The sequence below is a fragment of the Hydra vulgaris genome, chromosome 02 (genome assembly GCF_038396675.1).
Source record: "Hydra vulgaris chromosome 02, alternate assembly HydraT2T_AEP".
NCBI classification, from domain to species: domain Eukaryota; kingdom Metazoa; phylum Cnidaria; class Hydrozoa; order Anthoathecata; family Hydridae; genus Hydra; species Hydra vulgaris.
The window spans coordinates 55,432,677-55,455,006 of record NC_088921.1 but is presented as its reverse complement, the minus strand read 5'-3'; the positions used below and the strand labels follow the sequence as shown (position 1 = coordinate 55,455,006).

The 22,330-nt window shown below is 26.5% G+C and overlaps 2 protein-coding genes across 3 annotated transcripts in view; one reads left to right on the top strand and one right to left on the bottom strand.

Annotated features, from left to right (window-relative positions):
* LOC136071779 (HORMA domain-containing protein 1-like) overlaps positions 1-1,309 on the bottom strand; it is a 44,203-nt gene extending 42,894 nt beyond the window's left edge. Inside the window, exon 1 of the mRNA XM_065789631.1 lies at positions 1,213-1,309. Coding sequence (XP_065645703.1) covers positions 1,213-1,287 — 75 coding nt within the window. The 5' untranslated portion in view covers positions 1,288-1,309. The remainder of the gene's footprint in view (positions 1-1,212) is intronic.
* Positions 1,310-1,864: 555 nt separating this feature from the next.
* The window catches only part of LOC101238518 (uncharacterized), a 33,060-nt gene continuing 12,594 nt past the window's right edge, over positions 1,865-22,330 (top strand). The window contains exons 1-5 of one of the 2 annotated variants that reach the window (XM_065791417.1): positions 1,865-2,116; positions 8,483-8,539; positions 8,622-8,748; positions 15,733-15,822; positions 19,142-19,272. In XM_065791417.1, the coding sequence (XP_065647489.1) occupies positions 2,083-2,116; positions 8,483-8,539; positions 8,622-8,748; positions 15,733-15,822; positions 19,142-19,272 (439 nt within the window). In that variant the 5' untranslated portion in view covers positions 1,865-2,082. The remainder of the gene's footprint in view (positions 2,117-8,482; positions 8,540-8,621; positions 8,749-15,732; positions 15,823-19,141; positions 19,273-22,330) is intronic. The other variant, XM_065791418.1, reaches the window with a different exon arrangement.

The window sequence follows — 22,330 nt, the reverse complement described above, 5'->3', positions numbered from 1 at the left end:
AAAAAACTAACTAATAAAGCCAGCTGAGAACATGCAAAACCTTTTCAGCATTTTAAGAACAAATCACTGTTTTAAGATGTGTTTTAGTTAAATGACAATTTATAAAAATTTTACAAAAGTAATATTTTTGTAAAGATAAAAATAAACAAACAACCTGCATATTAAGATCTAATAAATTTTTAATGGGACAAAAATGTATAGTTGCATCATCAGGAATAGTAAGTTAGAATCTAGGGTCATTTTCTTATTGTTTCATTTTCTATCATATTAGGTTACTGGAAATAATATTATTGGGTTATTGGAAACAATATATAGAAACATGTTTTTCAATGTGAATAATTTTATTATTGCGTTGGGTAAAAAACGAGTCAATACCTTTGAAATACCTAACTAATATATTTTCAGATAAATGAAAAATCTATTCTTTCCTGTCTAAATCTAAGAAATGGGTAAAAGAATTTTGAAGATTCTCCTTGATTGCTACTTGTTAATTATTACTTCCCAAACCCCAAAAAGTTTTATTTCAAACTTTCACCTTCAATAACAATCAACAAAACCTTCCTAAAAATATGTGAAAAGAAATAAAAAAATATATAATTTTAGCAGTGTAAATCTCTAAATATATCTTACAAACGGAAAAAAAAAACGCACTTCCTCTTTACACATAAAAACTGTTTATTAGAGTATTTATGTTCAAAATTTATATAAATCAAGCTACACCCAGATTTTTTTATTAGTAAAATTATGTTTAATTATTCTAGAATCATCAGTAACAAAAAAAAAAAAAAAAAGCAAAGCAGATGACAAAAATGAAAACAGGTAAAAAATAACTTAGATTTATTAAATTCAAATATTAAAACGAAAGACTATTGAAGTGTTCGTGTGCTTCCAAACTAATATTACTCCTCCCCAATCTTAAAATTATAATTTTTTTGTTTAACAACTCTGACTGTTACAACTCATCCTCTACAATTATGAAAAGGAGGACATATAGAATCACACTGAGTAAAGCAAAAGTAATGAGGGCCTAGTATAGGTAATTAGCTAAATATTGACAGGCTGCTTTATTTTTTACAGTCAAATTTAAAGAATATATTTAAATTTTTTTTAAAAAACTCTTTGAAATTAAAATAATTCTTTGAATTATTGGAAACTATACAAATAAAAAAGTGAAACATAGATAAGAAACTAGCTTTTAAAGGAGCAATTAACCTGTCCTTGTTTCTGATTTCGAACTTGCTGTGTAGTAGCCATTTTTTTGATTGAGCTAGATAAAAAACAACACATGAAATATTTATGCAAAAATATTAAAGCTAGATAAATTTTGTACTTAGTTATTGTTAGAAAACCTGAACAAGATAAGCGTTATAAATAAGGCTAATAACGAAACAATTTTTTAAAACAACAATAACAACAATTATATCAACAACAAAAACAATAATAATAACAACAAAAACAACAACAACAACAACAATAATAATAACAGCAATAATAATAATAATATTAATAATAACAATAATAACAATAACAATAATAATAATAACAATAATAATAACAATAACAAAATAATAACAGCAACAATTGCAAAAGTCATAGTTTTAGTATTAATAATAACAAATTTATTCAAATGTATACATTATTTAACTTAATTCATCAATTAAAAAACAAGTTTCAAAACAAAGCAATTTTAAATAAAAATCGTGTAACTTTTTTTTTTATTAATGTACTTAAAAAATTTTTTATTAATGTACTTATAAATTTTTTTTTAAATTTCCCGGTTATTTTAGCAAAGAAGATTTATTGCATATTCTAGTGAAACTAGAAATTTGTAACTTATTTTATTATGCGTATTAAAATAATAATTATTTTAAAAAGTATTTACATACGTTAAATACAAAATTTTTAGTAGTTTTAAAACTAATTAAAGTTTTTAAAATTACTATTAAAGCCGCAACAACAAAATTCCAATAACAAAAAGTCAACTTTAGTTTTATTTTAGTTAACGAATAAACAATATTTTGTTTTTATTTTGAAACACAAAAATCAAATACTTAATTAAGGCGCTAAATATTTTTTTTGGAAATGAGTACTTTGGAGTTTGTCATTAAAGACCTTGGTAAGTATGATTTCAGAATCTGTATACATTTAGATAATAATTCAAATTATAAAACATAGAATTGTTTAATCTGCATAATAAAATTTTTTTATCTAAGTTTTCAAAAACAAATCGCGCAAAATAAAAATATAATTTTAGGTGTGTTACATGAAATTTTTAAACCAATTACAAACTAGAATATTATATAACTATAGAAAGGTCTTTATTACATTACTTTAAAGGTGAAAAAATTATCAAAAAGTTATGTGGAATTAAGTAAAAAATTTTTGATATGGATTTGTTGATGAAACTGTGTAGTAGTCAAAACTTTTTCTTGACTTAAATTGTTATAACTTTGTAAATCTTTATCTAAATACCTATAAATTGGTATTAAAAGATAGATGTAAGATTGGGCTACAAATGTATTTTGATTTCTAGCCGCCAACCATATCAAGGGGGCTGAAGGGGGCACCAAACCACCATTTTTACCATATTTTTTTCCAAAATTATTTTCTTTATACTACATTTATAATTTTTATATAAAAAAAGTTGTTTTTATTTTATTCTAGATCACCAGTAAATATAAGAAGTCTATCTTAGAGTTAAGGATGGGTGTGGTGGTTAGGGTTTAACACACTCTTGTATCAAAAGTATTTAATTGTTATAAATACTTTTTTTTAAATTTAAAACAAGTGTAACTAATATGAATATTAAAAATTAAATTTTACTAAATTACAACATATATTAGACAGAGGTGCATACACTGACTTAGGGGTGTGACATCTACCCCTCCACCCACTAACCTCCACCAAAAAATAAAATCTAAAATAAAAATTAGTAATAGTCAATAAACTATTAAAATAAATTTAAGTATGGCTCTACTACCTCTGGTCTCCTGATATAACCAAAAGTACCAGAGACCAATTGAGCAGCTGCACTGCTAATTATACTATCCAAAAAAGGATATTTCTATACTCCAATTTATAAAAAATGTTTTATTAATGTAAATAGTTGTTTTGTAATCTGAAACAAGAGATATTATAAAAATATTTATTAATACAGTGTAATATCAGCATTTCAACCATTTTTGATCATAACCAAGTCTGATCTTATTTTGGTAGATATGACAAAATGTTACATTAGGTTACCTTCTTTGCTTCCATCAATGAACATACTGATTAACTATCGATATAGTGCTGTTGTGGTTTTGCAGTCTCTTCTTTAATTGTCTCTATAATAGTAATAGTAAAACATCTATTAAACTATCAGTTTAAAACATCTTCCATTCCAATATGACAAACAGAACTCATGTTTATAAGCTGCTTATTAGCAAAGCCTAAATTTATTACTAGTTGTTAAATATTTGGGATTAAAGGATAAAATTACAAAACTTATATAAAACATTAACTTCACAATTTAAAACATTTTGAACAGGGGTATAAATTTTTAGAAAAAGATTTTCAATTAAAAAGTATCATAAGAATGGATATAATGTTATTTTGAAATATATGGTTTACGCTTAGTAATTTGATTAAAATGCAGCTGTATTGATTCTCGAACCCATAAACATATTGGGATGCTTCCAACACTAGTTTTACCACTTGCTCAAAGTTCCAAGAAGTTCGTTTTGATGTAATGTGCATCTAATTAGGTGTAGTTTTCTTTTTAAAAACTTCTAGTTTTACCACTAAGCCACCACTATTGGTAGCAGTATTATCAAGAGGAACAGTTTGTAAACTTTCCATACTGTTATGTTCTTGTTAAACACCAAACGTTTCGGTAGCAAGAACTAAGCCTGTAGCTCCAGTAACAGGAATCATCCTATGAGTCAAATAATTTCCACTTGATTTTTCATATTCAAGTAAATGTGAGGTGATGTTCTGCTTCAATTCATTATTTTAGTTCTTCTCTTTGAGGTGAGTTTATTATTTTACTTGTTTTATTTATCTGACCGTGCTTGCCATCAACCCCAAGACAAATTAATGTTGTTTTTTTTTATTCTGAGTCCACATCTTTAATAACAATTTTAACATTTGACTTGGCCCTTATCTAATTTGCATTTGTCAATCAAAATATCTTTTATACTGGGGCTATTGAGAGCAAAGGCATATAATATGTTCTTCAATGCAATTTTCTTTATTACAAGAAACTTTTCTGTCACTACAGGGAAACATGTCTAATGAACAGGAACATGCAGAAATATCAAAAAGTTTGTCCAAGTTTGCATCAAGATTTCTTTAAGCGCTTGCTTTTCCATGCTTGCAATTAACAAGTCTGAGAATCTATAACTTTCCTATTATTAAATTTGTTAGTTAAAAGAGGTAACTTTGGGTTTACTGTATCCCAAATTGATTTTATATTATTGCTAATTTGCTGAGTCACTAATACAATATCTGCATTCGGATTTACATGAATAATATAGTAATAGATGAAAATTAAAAAAAAGCGCTTGAATCTGTCACTGACAATTCACATGGGCCACCACAATATTTTTTTTCACTTTTCATAGTGAATATTCGTAGACTAATAATATATGTAAACTATAAAGTATAACACCTAGAGTCATAGACCATAGCGTAACTTTTTAGTGGGAGGCCAAAGCACTAAAAAAGCCTAAAAATTTATATTTTAATCTACTTCAGAAGTTGCAAAACAAAATTTATGTAATATTAAACAGGTAAAAACATTACTCTGAACATAATAATCATAAGTATTTATCTTTGATATTAAACCATACTATTTTTATTTTTGAACCAACTTTTAAATACTTTATATTTAATTTTAAAACCAACTTTTAAATACAAACAATTTGCAAAATTTAAATTTAAATGATTTAGAGAAAACTTATTGGCTTCCTAAAACAATTGCGCTTTTTAAAAAATGTTTGAAATTAACAACCTTACAAAACTAGTCCAAAATTAAGACTTGAAATTTAAATAAGAAAAATACTAATTATTTTAAAAAAAAAAAAAAACCCACCAAGACCCTTGTTTTTAAATTTATTGTCAGTTTATTAAATTTTGTTTTTTCTAAAACGTTTTTTTACAAAAAACAAAATTTAATAAACTGACATTTTTATATATACGTTGTGTGGAATGTATTTTTTAGTAGTTTGTATGTTGACAGATGTTTTTTAAGCTCATTAACAAATTAACAACTAAAGCCTAAACACTACAAAGAAAGCTTGCAGTCTAAGATTAATTTTAACTAAAACTTTATGCACTTTTTCTTAATAAAATTTGCGTCAAATTTAAACATATTTAGATCAAATTTAAAGCAACTTTTAGTTTTAGTTTTAGTTCAACAACATTTTTGATACAAAGTTGGGAAATAGCTGTGCCAAATTATTTAATAAGTAACCTGGGCTGGGGTAAAGTCAGGGTTGTTGAAAAACCCAGATTTGATTTGAGCCAAGGTTCTAGTCAATTTCTATTACTGTTACGAAAATTAAATGCATTAACTTTTATACTTTGATAAACTTGGGCAATATGTTTTTTTAATATAATACCCTAATTAAGTAATACAGCATTATATATAGTAAGTGACCGGGACCCTAACCCCGGCTAAAAATGAGAATTTTTTCAAACCCGACCCCGGCTAAACTATAAGATTTAGCAGGGGTTAAAAACCCCTGCTAAATCTTATAGTTTAGCCGGGCTATCTTATAGTTTAGGCAGGGCTAGAAAAAAAATTATACTACTTTTTATATTATAATTTATTCTTATATTTACTATTTATTAAATACTGGCATATATTTATATATTTTCAAACTCTAATTTACTTCCAACAAGATTGCAAGCAACCACTATTAAGTTATGAGTTACTTTAATAGAGAATAAGTAAAAATACTAGGAAATGGTTAATTGAAGACTTGAAAAGTTGTAGGTTGTATATAAAAGAAAAACATGAAGATAACTAATAGTTATAAGGTGTTTTTGAGTGCAAAGAAAAAAACTGGATTAATAAAATTTTTTATAGCATGAAGGGACAGATAAAGTAAAAGAATGCAACTTGTTGAATAAGAAACAAGAATGAGTTTTGGTTTATCATAATGGAGATGATAGCTTGTTTGAGCATTGACCATGATTTTATTTGTAGAAAAAAGAAAGAAATTTAACCTTACAACAATGGTAAAGTGGCTCGGGCTTGGCATCTAATTTATCATTATTTTGTTTTTTTAAGTAAATTCACCTCCCCAAGGCTGAAAATACCACTACAGATGAGGAGGCTACTTAATTATGGTTATAACCCTCTCTCAACTATATAACTTCGAAACACGAACCTTGACAACCAAGGCCGCTGCACAGAGAAAAAATTATTTTAACCTAACTATGAAGAAAGTTAAATAAAAAGATCCTTAACAATTCTTCGCTGTAACATAAATAAAAGAAAAATAAATAAGTTGTTTATTTAAAATGTTGATGTAATTTTTTTTATTTACTTGCATAAATATATATATATACATATATCAATAAATATATATATATTTTTATTTTTTATTTTTTTATTATTCACCTCCTCAAGGCCGAGAAGGCCACTACAGGTGAGGAGGCTACTTAATAGTGGTTATAACCCTCTCTCAACTCTATAACTCAGAAACACGAACCTTGACAAACAAGGCTGCTGCACGGAGAAACAAGTTGAACGCGGTACTACCAGGGACGTGGTGGGGATCAAACTTGGAACCTCTCGCTTATGAACCAAGTGCTTTACCACTAAACTACTACCGCACTATATATATATATATATATATATATATATATATATATATATATATATATATATATATATATATATATATATACATTTTTTTATAAGTTTTTTATTTTAGTTTTAAAAAAATCTTATATAGTTAAATAATTTAAATAAAAATTTATACAACTTTTAATAATACTTTAATTAAAATAATTAGCTACTTTATTTAAAAGCATTTTGCTATTATTAAAACATTAGTAAAGATAAAAGTGTCTAAGTTATTTATTTTCAATATAATTAAAAACAATTTTTTTCAGCGCATTTGTTAAAAGCCGTGGTCAAATCATCAAATCAAAATATTATTTGCGTGGTCATATAAAAGCTGGAAATTGCACGGCTTCCTGGCCAACCTATATATATATATATATATATATATATATATATATATATTCTTTTTTTCTTTTTTCTTTTTTTAATAATTCACCTCCCCAAAGCCGAGAGGGCCACAACAGATGTGGAGGCTACTTGCGGTTATCACCCTCTCCCAACTCTATAACTCCAAAACACGAATATATATATATATATATATATATATATATATCTCCAAAACACGAATATATATATATATATATATATATATATATATATATATATATATATTATATATATATATATATATATATATATATTTATATGTTTATACATATATATTTATATATATATATATATATTTATATATATATATATATATATATATATATATATATATATATGTATATATGTATATATATATATATATATATATATATATATATATATATATATATATATATATTGTTATTATCCATTTCCAATATTGATTAAATGAAGATTAATGTTTATCATATTGAACAACTTGATTTTAGTACCACGACTCTGTTGGCACTAAGCTTAAGGCTTTTGTCTATCTCAATCATTTACCTAAATAGTCCACTTTGTGACTTATACACCAAATTCACTCTATTATTATATTTTCTGTGTTTTATTTTTTTGACAGTCCTCAAATTCGGTTTTTGTCATTGACTGATAACTAGGTCCATTATTTTCAAATTATTATCACAAAAGTCTAATGTTCTCATATTGTTCATATAGTTCTCAAATATAAGTATTACTTTTCCCTTGTTAACTTTAAACTTGTTAACTCTCTTCTCTACTTAGTAACTGCCAACTTAAATAGTGGTTGGCTTTAATCTCGTTAAAAAAAAAAAAAAAAAAAAAGAATTATTTACATTATTAAATACTAAAGGTAATTTTTTTTTGTTGCAAATATTGAGGTCAGCATTTTTTACTAACTTCTTGCTAATAAAATTTTTATTGGAACTAAGTTTTGGGTTCTTTAGTATCGTTAAACAAAACAAAATCGCCTATAAAACTGATGATTTTTTATTAAATGCTGTTATTTTACAAAGAAGCAGTTCAAAGACAGCTGACAAACTCAATTAAGATCCTGAAAGAATTCATTTTGTTTTTCTATTTGTACAGCTAAAATTTGTACAAGCTTTTTATTTTTAAATGTATTTTATATGTATTAACTAAAATTTAACACTTTAGATTTAAAAAAAATTTTTAAATTGTAATCTATTGGGGTATTTTTGTTTAAAAATTATATATTAGTTCAAACTTTAATAAAATGTTAAACTTTATTTATATTAGAATTTGAGAATGAGAAAATAATTATCCAGACACAAGAAGAGATTGCAATTCTTGAAGGTATATTGTGATCCATTTAGTAGTTTGAACATTTGCATAAGTTTTCTATTTTCTTTTCTTTATTTACATTGTTTTTATTTAGATATGCAAAATAACTTACGCAATAAATCAGCTGAAAATGAAAAACTTGAAGAGGAGATTGATAAATACAACAGTGATATTAAAGTTCTACACTCGCAATTTAAGCAAAATCAAGAAATTACAGAAAGGTAAACAATAAAAGATGCCAATTTAAATATTACATTACGAGTTTAGATTTATGTCCAGTTGCCCTTTAAGTAGCTAAAATAAAGTGAAATAAAGTTTTTTGAAGGTTTTGCTAAAAATCCTATCTTTTTATAATATATGGTAGCATAACAGGCCTCGGCAGGATTAAATAAGTGCAAAAGCAGGAAAAAAGCTCTCCTAAAACAAACATGGCAAGCCATTTGAGCTGCTCCTCTAAACAGATTTTTACAAGAGCTTTCAGTTTTTGCACGAGCTATCTGTTTATTTATTTAAAAAATTGCTTATTTAATACAAAAAGCATATGCTTGTAATGTTAATGTTACAAGAATATATACATAGCATAATTTATTGAGCTATGAAAAATTCTGTAAATATTTGTTAAAATTTCGATTGTGAAGTTAACTTAGTCTTTGACTACTAAATTTGAAATATAAATTTGGCTTTCAGTTAAATTCAGTAACAAAATTGCAAAAATTCATTTTTCTTTCAGTTAAATTCAAAAGTTGTTAACTTTTATCTAAATTATGATATATTATAAACAAATGTGTCTTACCCAATCATCAACTAAAAAGTCTTCTTTAAGCACAAAATCTTGTTTATTTATATCTCATTAAATCTTATTCATTGCTTTCAAAAAATCCTTAAGGTAAAAACAGGTGAGTATTTAGCTCAATATTCTTCATGGACTTTTTCCTTTATAAAATTGATGTTAAAATTTTTTAAATGAAAGTTGCTTTTGTACTTTTGTCAGGGTTATTTCATATCAAATCACCTAGTTTTTTGAAAGTTCCCCAGGGTACCATCTCAGATTTGCTTTAAACTTTGACCACACACAATTCTTATAAAAAAATACAATCCAGAAAATTTCAGCTTGTTGACCAATTTGTTCAAAAGTTATGATTGAATTAAAAATGACCAAAATTCGAAAAATTTGTGTATTAGGAGCTTACAGTAGTTTTTTTTCGATTTTTGACAAACCATAACTTTTTAAACAAAGATGGTGATCACCTGAAACTTTGTAGGATAATAGTTTTTCACTCAAATAATCCATTATTGTAGTTGTTTTTGATTGATTTTTTTACAGTTTTTGAGTTATTGTACCTTAAAGTTGCTAAATATTGCAACATAAATATTTTTTCGAACTTTAACGTGTTACAGTTTAATACTTACTTACAGAAAGTGGATTTTTTTGTTACCTTTGTGTACTTAGGGTCACCACTTGTTAGAATAATCAAAATTATTTATTAAAAATTAATTTAGCACATGCAGCAGCCTATTAAAAAATCACTTTTTTTTTAAATTATGATAAATTACATGGACTTTGCTGGCATAGAAAGTAGCATAAACTGTTGAAATAAATTATGCAACTTTTTAATGTTGAGGTTCTTTATATGGACAATCACCAAAATAAATTTGAAGACCTATACTCTATCTTATGACATGATTGAAGCCTTTTGAGAGTGATGATATTTTTAAAAGAGAACAAAAAAATACCACTTACCACATACAAAATTTATACCTCAAATTTTATGCAAACTATACTGTAAAAAAGTGCATTCAAAGAGTAAGATAATCAGTTAAAAGAAAAAGTATGTATACATGAAACTAATTAGCTTATCTCTGATTTATATAACTCATAATACTGTCATAGTCATTACTAGCAAGAATATAGTCAAGAGCACTTATACTTTTAATCAATGGAACACTTATTTGACATATTATCTTGTCAAATGGAACCCAACATTGACTTGATCGTGCATCGTTTGTTCATTTTAAATTTAATTTGTTTCTTTGCATAAACTTCACATTAACATCTTGGTTTTCATTACAAATATCAACCACAAGCCCTATGTACCATTCTTCATCGTAAAAGTATGCAATATATTTACCGGGTTGAAAATTTAAAGGATTTTTTAAAATCAAATTAACATCATTTAACACATGAGTATCATAGACAGTATTACTAGGGATTCTTCGTAAAAACAATTTCTCTCCATCTGGTACAATACAGTGATAGTTTCTTGTTCTTGGAACTGTGCGCATCCCTTCATATTGTTTCTGAAGGTTAAAAGTTGTTTCGTGGTTATTGATATCATCACTTGAAAGATAAAATATGTTAACACCTTTGATATTTTTTTGAGTCCATGTAAACAGATCTTGTGGTGTGAGAATCTAATTTGTAATTGCTGCTCGTAGACTAGCTTTTGCTGCTTCTCTTTTTATAGTACCTCCTATTCCATCACATGGACTTTTGCCATGTGACGTAGCAAAGAAGTGATGCTCAGCATTTATTTGGTGATCTACAATGTGATAAACTAAGTTTATTAGACATTTGTAGTTTTTATACTGTGTCGCAGCACCATCACCGAAGTATTTAACTTTATTCACTGTGGGTAATTTGATTTTGACCATAGGGAGCAACTTTGTGAGAAAACAATGGACTGCTGATTGGTCATGACACAGATGGTCAGAAATTAAACAATAACATTCACATTTAAGGTGATCTTTTTCATCTTTGTAATAAACAGCAAATAGGTGTAAGGTAGCGTGATCAGCTTGCCAGTAAAACCCTTGTATAGCATCTTGTACAAGAAAGCTATAGTTTTCTGCAAAATCCATCAGAATAATGCAGGTATATTGGTCTAATGTTTGTTTTGCCTCTGATAAGTAGGAAGACTGTGCTTCTTTGATAAAGTGGTGGTGACAAAGGTCATACAAAGTTTCACTTAAAGTTTTAATAAATTCACTAATGCTTGTTTGGACTGTAATAAGTGCAGTTCGGTCAGTTGACACCCATTGTTTATATGTGATCTGATCATGAAAATCAAAATTATTCTTTTCAAACACATTTTCCAAGTAAATCTTCAAATTTATTTTACCAGGGCAGTTGGAACATAGATGAAACATGCAGTTTTGACTATCTATATTACAAACACATACTTTCATTGAATCTTTGTAATATATTAAATGGCTGTTAGGAAGAGCAGAGCACATCAACTTAGCATTTTGATGGTAAGAACATACACAAACTGAGTAGCTTCCACTACTATCAACAGTAAGGCACCACTTTGGCCTTAGTTCACAGAACTTGCTGAATTCAACTTTGTGTTAAGGGTATAACTTCTTAAATTCCAGATGAAGTTCTTTTAAACAAACTAATATTGAGCGTTTTTGTTTATGAACTTTAACATTATTTATACGCACAGAAACGAAGTCTTTCTTTCCTGGACATTGTCTAGTGTATTTTTCAGATTCATATATTTCAATGACTCTCTGCTAAACAATATCCTCCAAAGGATGCCTTTTTTTAGCCTCAGGTTTAGCAAGTATTCCCTTTTCATTTTTCAGCTTTCTGGCTTTCTTAACAAGATGGTCTGAAACTAAAAAATGCATTGCAAGTTTTATTAATTGACCAACTATCAGGAGTTAATGTTAGTAACTAAACTTTTTCTTCATTCAAACTGATTTTTACTTTTTTCTTTATTGCATCTAAAAGTTTGTCTAAATCATTACAGTTAATGCACTTTTGCTTTTTCTCAGATATTATTTCTTTTGGGTCTATATCCAATGCTGATGCTACTATGTTTGTCATAGTTGTTTCCAGTTTTTTAACTTTTTGCTTTCCATATTCTAATTTGTCACGTTTACTTACATTTTTTAGAGGAGATATTTCCAGTAAAGTCTTTTTTAGATCTGTAGAACTAAACTCCTCATCATCAACATCTTTGTCCTCATCTTCTTGACTAAATTTTCCTGTAATTTGTTCAAGTTTGAATTCATTCAAACAGTTAGTGCAAAGTTTTTGACCGGGTTTGATCTTAAGTTGACTTGCTGTTAAAATATCGACTTTACTCAATCCCTTAATAATTTTTTTCTTGTGGACTTTAAACGGATCACAGCAGTATTTTTGAAGCGCTTCATATCTAGAAATATAGGCTTTTTCATGGTGAAAACATATCTCCTCATTTAGTTCAAAAGTGTGTCCAATTCTTTGAATTAAAACTTTAACATCTGTGTTCACAATATCTTTTAGTTTTATTCTTCCAATCATTCTACAATAATATGTTTTGTCGCAGTCTTCATTTAAAACTTTCCCCACACAACATTTCTCTGTCATTTTTTACTATTTTTTTATTTTTATTACTAATCTAAAAACTTTAAAAAAGACAAACATATTAAATCTCAAAGAAACTAACAAGTATCAGACACTGCTTATTACACTGATTATGTCATTATTATTAGTACAAATTAAGACAATATGTCATTAAAAAGAAAACTGAATACATTCATTCAAGGATAAATAATAAATATACTACTGTCATCCCTATGACTAATTTTTAGACTATGACCTAAGGCTAGCTCATAGTCTAATAACATTCTCCTTTTGAAAATATCATCACTCTCAAAAGGCTTCAATCATGTCTTAAGATAGAGTCTTTAAATTTATTTTGGTGATTGTCCATATATAGAACCTCAACATTAAAAAGTTGCATAATTTATTTCAACAGTTTATGCTACTTTCTATGCCAGCAAAGTCCATGTAATTTATCATAATTTAAAAAAAAAGTGATTTTTTAATAGGCTGCTGCATGTGCTAAATTAATTTTTAATGAATAATTTTGATTATTCTAACAAGTGGTGACCCTAAGTACACAAAGGTAACAAAAAATCCACTTTCTGTAAGTAAGTATTAAACTGTAACACGTTAAAGTTCGAAAAAATATTTATAATGTTGCAGTATTTAGCAACTTTAAGGTACAATAACTCAAAAACTGTAAAAAATCAATCAAAAACAACTGCAATAATGGATTATTTGGGTGAAAAACTATTACCCTACAAAGTTTCAGGTGATCACCATCTTTATTTAAAAAGTTATGATTTGTCAAAAATCGAAAAAAAACTACTGTAAGCTCCTGATACACAAATTTTTTGAATTTTGGTCATTTTTAATTCAATCATAACTTTTGAACAAATTGGTCAATCAAGCTGAAATTTTCTGGATTGTATTTTTTTCATAAGATTTGTGTGTGGTCAAAGTTTAAAGCAAATCTGAGATGATACCCTGGGAACCTTTAGGTGATTTGATATGGAATAACCCATCAATGTTTTTTTAAAAACGTTATTAGATGTAAAAATTGCATAAATTGATTTCTTGCTATTGCTGCATTTTTAAGTTTTCTTTTTAGACACAAAATGTTTTGTTTTTCTTCATGTTTTGAAATATAACTTACTATTAAAAAAATAATAATTTTGGTCTATAAAAAATGATTATTCAAAGTCAATTTTGCTGGTCCTTAATAATGACGTCATTGCTGCATAATATTATGAAAGTTTTATATTTAAAAAAAAAGAATTTCTAATGGTCAGTCATCAATAGGATCCCATTATCTTGGTTAAGATTATTATTTTTTGGGTAGAAATGTTGCAATATGTCTATTTCAATAGCCTTATGGATTTTCCTAATATAATTATTTAGGATGACTGAAACTGTTTAGGATTATTCTAATTAATTTTACCTTTGCAGTGTTGTGCATGTTTAATAATTTTCAGTTTGCTTTAGACACATTTTTTTGATGTTCAGCTATTTGTGTTGTTTTCTTTTTTCTAGTTTCACCTACATTATAAGCAACACATGTACATTCAATTAGGTAAACTCCTGGGTAACTGTTTGAAAGTAGCTTTGAATTATTTTGGCATAACAGGTTAAGTAAAGATCTTCCAAATGAAAACTGTTTTTATGATAATTTTGCAAAACTCACATTTAAAAATAAGACTTAATTTAGAAACCCACAGAAAAAATTAAGTTGATCTTGATTATTTTGGAATTTGCATTTGTATTGAATAGCCTTGTCTTGAGAATTTAAAATTGTCAAAAAAGATTCTGCTTTATCAAAGTTATAAATGCTTGCAATATTAATGGTTAATGTTTGTTGAATTGCATTATATTCAAAATGTTGTAAGTAAGCTTCTGAAATTACTACTCACTTTTTAAAAAAAAAATTTTATTATCCTTTAAAAAAAAAAACATTTTCTGAGACAAAGATTAATTTATGAATGTCAAAAGTTATTTAGTCATTATTGATATTTTAAATGATGATAAAAATGCGTTAAAAAAAACTATAAATGTGTGTTTGTTACTTTTTCTGAAAAAGCCATGTGCTAAAATTATAACTCCTGCTGCAGGTAGGAGTGCTGCTACAACTGAAAGTTTGGCATGAGGCAGCAATCTTTTCATTCATTATTTATTGTTTTTTTTCTGAAAAATTAAAGTGCATGTTTTTAGAATAAGAGCGCAAAAATGATATTTGGAAATTATATCCTTTGGTATGAATTGTTTGTGATATATATATATATATATAAATATATATATATATATATATATATATATATATATATATATATATATATATATATGTATATATATATATATATATATATATATATATATATATATATATATATATATATATATATATATATATATATATATATATGTATATATATATATATATATATATATATACACACACACAGCCTTCAATATTAGAAAGAATGAGGTCTGCAATAATTTGCCAATCTTATTTTTTTAGAGGTCATTAAAAAGAATTTGACTGAAAGGTTTTACCATAAACCAAAGAAAGGAGCATAGTGATTTTTTGCTGATCTCAAACGCTTCTAAGTTGTCAGTTAGCTCGGCATTTCAACACTAATTCTGAGGGCTGTATATATATATATATATATATATATATATATATATATATATATATATATATATATATATATATATATATATATATATATATATATATATATATATATATATGGTAATCATTTAATTGATTAAGTAACTTAACACTTTTTTTTTTTTCACCTTTTGTTTGTTTTGTTTTGAAATGTTATTGAAACTTTAAAATTAAACATTACACATAAAAAGTTTAATATTTAAATATACTAATAATATTTAGTCTTAAAACTGCTTCTACGCTATTAAACAGATATCTTGGAGACCTGAGGAATAATTTGAAATTAAAGTGTCAAGAAACAGATAATGAAAGGTTATAAGATATTTGTCTGTGTGTGTGTAAATTTTATTGTTTTTTATTGTTGTTGTTTTGTTTTTTATTTGCAGTTAAAACAAGATTTTTTTTTTAATTTAGCATATCACAATTTTTTTTTTCTGTAATAGTTGCCACAAAAGGAAACAATTTTAAGTTATAAAATTAAATTGCAAAAAGTAATAATTCAATTTTTATTTTTTATTTAATGATCTTTATTTCAATCAGAACTAATGTAACAAATTTATAAATTAAAAAAAGCCTATAGGTAGTTACTTAACAAAAATACTCTTGAATATGATGTAAATTGTAACCTCTTATTGTCTTCTAAAAGACGATTCAAAAAAATCTTTTTTTTTTAAAGAAAATTATCAGATTTCTGATGAGTTTTTATTGAATAAACACCATGTAAAACAAAAAATTAGTTATCAACATTGGTCTCCCTGCATCTACAAAATTAATTAATAACATTGGTTTCGCCTGCATCCCTACACTCTTTTATCTTGTCTAAAAGAGAAATGGCATCATTGGAAGATCCGCCCCAGATAAGGGCAACAGTATTCTATACAAGGACAGGTTTTAGATTTATAGAGATAAAGAATAGAATCAAAGTAAGAAAATGTCACGAAGGAAGAGTTAATCCTTGAAGATGAAGGGGAGATGACTCATCAAGTACATTACCGTTCATAAATATAGAAAGATCTAGATGATTGCGATAACAATCAGCTGAAAAAATTGGGTTTTATCCAAATTAAAGTTCACCAGCCACTGTGAGCTCCATGCTGTAGCAGAAGTGAGATCCTTTTCAAGCTCAAATGGCCCCTCCAACAATCAGAGAGTGTTGGCTACTTATCAAGACAAGAATAAATGGTAGGATCATCAGCGAACAATGCCATCTTAGATGTGAAGATTTTTGGAAAATCAATAATGTAAATTAAAAAGAGTATAGGGCCAAGGATAGAACCTTGAAGGACCCCTGAAGTTACAGGATATGAAGAAGAGTGCTGTCGATCAAGAATAACTTTTATACTACGAATGGGAAGATAGGATTCAATAATCTTAAAGATGTTACCTGATACACCGTAAGAAGAAAGCTTATGAAGAAGACCAGCATACCAAACTTATCAAAAGTTTTAGAAATGTCAAGAGCGAAAGCCATAACCTCTCCACCTATATCTAATGCACGATAAAACCTATCAGTTATTGCTGCTTGCAAATCAGCTGTAGAACACAAAGATCGAAATTCATATCGATGATTAGAAAGTAAGCTATTAGATTCAAGATTATAGATTAAATGTTTGTTAATTATAGACTCAAAAACCTTGCTTATGATAAGAAGAAGACTAATGAAACGGTAGTTAGACGAGTCAGATGGCTCTCCAGAATTTTTGAAAACAGAGATAATAGATGCTGGAAAACAAGACTCTGATAAGCACTTGTTAAAAAGTTTTAAAAGTATAGGCGACAACTCTTGAGAACACTTCTGAAACACTTATTGGTATGTTGTCCAGACCACAAGCTGTAGAAGAGTCTCAGCGGAAATCACTTTAGACACAGAAGCTGGAGTGATAAGAATGTTAAGCAATGGATCAACCTGTTTGTCGGCTCTATCAGGTGGAACACAACTAGTGAAATCAAGAGATGATATTGATGAAAAATTCTAAGCAAACAATTTAGCTGTCTTTAGGTGAGGTGACAAAATCTGAACCATATAGGTGGAATAACAATACAAGAGAGGTGGAATAACCCTTATTTTTAATACTGTTAATTCTCCAGATTCTCAAGATTCTCCAGAATTCATGAGATATTTTTTGTGTGATGAAATACGAGATTTCATGACCTGAGAATAGCAGGCTTTGGAATTAAACAAAACCTTTTTACAAAGATTTCTAGCAGTAGTAAACAGACATCTATTTTCTAGAGAATTGTTTTCTGGTAGAAAAGGAAGTTATTGTTTCAATTCGAAATTGCAGCAGCACAATGTGAGGAAAATCTTGGAGAAGAGTGAGGCTTGACTTGAAATTGTCAAGAGGTAATAAAAGATTCCATGCTGGCCTGAATCCAAGAAGTTATGTAAGAAGCACATTTGTCAGCAGGAGGAAGAAAGATTTCTACCCAAGTGCCATCACGAAGAAAATCACGGAAAGTGTCCTAGTCAGCTTTAATGTAGTTGTAAGAGTTATGATAATAGGGGGATTCTGATGATGAAGAAGAATGAATTAATAGTTTTAGAGAGATTAAACCCTGATCAGAAGCACTTAAAGGTGAATGTGGAGGATCTGAGCACTGACTATGATTAGAAACAAGACATAAGTCGAGTAGAGAAGGTAAATGATTCAGATTGTCTGGAAAGCGATTTGGAAAGCTGACTATTTAGTTTAGAGATTGAGAAAGGCAAAAGTTGTGAACTCTATTACTTTTTCCTTTTTGCACCAAAACTCTGTTGTCTAATAAAATTTTGAATGACATTTTTAATTTTAATTTTTAAAAAAAACATGGAGTCTAGAGGTTTATTTTAATATTTGTATTTATATTATTATTTTATTATTAAAATGATTTTTCAAATTTTAAGATTGTGAAAATGGTGATTTCAAGAATATCTTTAAAAATAGGAAATTGTGTCCTTTTTACATATTTTAGATAATTTACACAAGAGAGGGATGCGCTTTTTATGTCATCACTTGATTTCCAACTGGAATGAAAGCTTTTATTCTATTTTACAGATTCAAAATTCATTCTAGAATTAATATTGTAAGAACAAAGGTCTTTTTATTATTTCAAGAAATTGTATAAAAAAGTATTGTAATAAAACAATTTACTCATTATTCTCAGTTTACTAATTCTCATATTTCATGTCAGCTAAGCTCCTGATACTTTCAGATAATCTTAACTTGAATATTATCTACTTTAATAAAATAAAATAAAATATTCAGCTTCTCCTGTGAGGACCTTGCATTGCAAAATTGTTTCATTTTCATATTATAAATTTATTTAATTGCAAAAATTTTCAATTTTCAAAATGTTGCGTCTTCATAATTATTGTGATGACAAAAATTATTAATTTTTAAATTGCGTACTGCAGAAAATTTCTGCACTACACAATTAATTTTTAATTGTGTACTGCAAAAAGTTGGGAAGTTTTTAAAAAAAAACTTTCCAATTAACTCATTTGGTTTCTTTGATATATAAAAAAAAATCAATCTGATAAATTATAGCTCTTATTTATTTTATAAACAGTTTATAAATGATGATATGATTAAAACTAATTTAAAAGATAGTTTAGCATATTCATTTTTCTTTAAAAAAATCATTTTTTTAGAGAAAAACTTGAAAAAATATCTGAAAATTATAGAAGTAAATGGTTGCATTATGAGGAAGAATATGAAAAGTGTGCATTAGCGAAAGAAATTCGTGACTTTAAATTAAAAGTGGCCAAATTAGATGCAGAAGGTTATTAAAGTTTAGTTTAGAAAAGAGTTTGAAAGTTTTAAATATTTTTTGCTATAATATTTTTTTGTTTTGAGTTTTTATTTTGCGTTAATGGATTAAAGTACAAAAGACACTTGTCCATATTTGATATTTTCAAGAAAACAGGTTTTCAAAGTTTGAGAACCTCAATTAATTAACTAGTTATAAATTATTTCAGAAGATCAGTAAAATTGTAATCTTTGTTTATTTTTAATCTCATTAATTATTTATTTTTAATAATATTTATGGCCAAAGTATCAAGAAGTAACAATTTTAAATGTGTCTTTTGTACTAAATCATCATCAATTGAGTTTTAGTATTGGAGTTTTAGGCATTTGTTTTTATAATTTTATTGAAGTTCATTGAGTTAAAACTAATATAACTAATAAAAGATTTTCCACATAGAAATTATATAAAGATTTTCCACCTGAAAGTGTTTGAGGTTGGCAAAAAATTGCCAACCTCAAACACTTTCAGGTCAGCAGTTAGGTCGGCATTGCTGAATGCCAACTCTACTGCTGACCTGAATTCCGAGGGTTGTATATATATATATATTTACATAAAAAAATTTATATAAAATATTCCAATTTTTGCTTAAGGTGCTTATATTACCCTAATCTACTATATATATATATTTATATATGTATATATATATATATTTTTTAAATTTTTCCAAAATTTTTCTTAAAAACACAGGTTTTAAATTAGTAGCAAAAGTGCTCATATTACCCAGACCACTTGGTAATATGCACACTTTAATAAAGCTCAAAAAAGTAAAAAAAAACTAACCTGACTAGTTAAGTAAAAAAAAACTAACCTGATGATTAGAACTAATTTTTGGAGTATAATGATTTGTAATAAACAAAACTTATCATTAAAAGATCAAATTTTAAGCCACTTTTTTATTGAAACTTTGTTTTCTGCACACAAAAAAAAGTTAGTTTATTATTTTTTTAATTTTATTAACTCAAACCTTTGAGTTATACAATAAAGAAAGAATCAAGTATTGTTAAAATATTAAAATCTTTTACTATGTTTTGTTTTTATTCAAAATCAATTAAAACCCTGCAATTTTAGGAATTTAAACTAGGTAATTTAAATGAAAAATGCTGGGTAATTTAAACATGGTAATTTTACAAAAAGTGGCAACTTTAAATAAATTCAAAACTAAATGTTTTTATGCATTGTTTTTCAAACAAAAATGGAATCGATTTCTAGCTAACATATTTTTCTTTATAAAAAAATTAATTTCATTATTTTAGCACCAAAATTTTGCGCCACAGATTTATTCATGCGTGATGATATTATTTTAACAACGCAAAAAATTTAATAGCACTTTATTTAAATGATCGTCGCTAATTACTGCATATAAGTTTACGCTAATTATACTGATTCATGTTATCACCACATAAAGTCGATTCAAAAAATACATTTATAGCATTTTTAATTTTACTGCTTGCATCTTAGAAATCTTTAAGTATGCTCATATTACCAAGGTGCTCATATTACCCTAATCTACCCTATATATATATATATATATATATATATATATATATATATATATATATATATATATATATATATATATATATATATATATATATATATATATATATATATATATATATATATATATATATATATATATATATATATATATATATATATATATATGTATATATATAATAAAGTATATGTATATATATATATATATATATGTATATATAATATATATATATATGTATATATATAATAAAGTATATGTATATATATATATATATATATATATATATGTATATATATATATATGTATATATAATATATATGTACATATATTAAATAAAGTGATTTAGCCTCCCTAATCAAGGCTAAATCCCAATCTCTCTTATCGGATTTTTATGGGAGGAATTAAAAGTAATGTCAAAAACTAATGCCAAATGATGCATAAGACGTCGATAAAACTAGTGGAATAAAATTTGACAAATTGGATAAGTCGTTAAATAAAATGTCAGGGTTAGGGTTATGGCGTTATGAATGTATGGCGGTTATAAATGTATGGCGGTTATTGTTGCTAAAGGTGAATAAAAGGCAAGTAAATTATAAATTAATCTAATCGGACTTATATTAATTTTTTTAAACCTAATAGAAAGGAAGATAACATAATTCAGGTAGACTTTGCTTATAGTTTCTCTCCCAATAGTAAGTAAAACCATGATATCTTATTTCAAAAAGTATGATCATTCAAATAATTATGGACAGTAGTGTATATATATATCAACCCTCGGAACTAGGGTCGGCATTCGGCAATGTTGACCTAACTGACCAACCTGAAAGTGTTTGAGGTTGGCAAAAAATTGCCAACCGCATTTTTTTGTTTTATGGTAAGACCTTTGTATCAAATAATTTTTGCCAACCTGAAGCCTACCTCTAAAAGATTGAGGTCTGCAAATTATTGCCAACCTCATTTTTCTATTTCTGAGGGTTGTATATATATATAAAAAAATTTTTTTACTACATTTCTAATGCTAAAGGCATCTAAAGTTTTATTATGTTATACAATTATCTAGTAGCTTTACATCACCAAAAAGAATTCATTTTACAAAAATATTGATGCAAATATGCTATTATGAAAAACTTTTATTAAAAAAAAATCATTATGTAGAAGCAATAAAAATCAGCATTTTTTTTTAGTAAAATTTCCAAATTTTCTGTACTATACTATCCAAAAATGTTATATTTATACAATAGAAGTAAGTTCTTTTTATGTTTTTTTTCCTGACAACTATTTTCTAGAGGAATAGAAATTTTATTGCTTAAATATTGTTGTTTTACAAACTGCAATATCTATTTTCGTTCTTTATTGTCATCATGTGTAAATCTTTTTAAAAATTGATTAGTTTTTATTAAATCTTGACCAATAAGAGATTTTGCCTTAAATAGTGTTTGAGAAGAAAATTGTGCTAGTGGTATCAGTTTTCCAGTAAGTTACCAGGCATGCTTTCTAATGGCATTCAAAGCTCTTTTGCTTAACTCCTTGTCA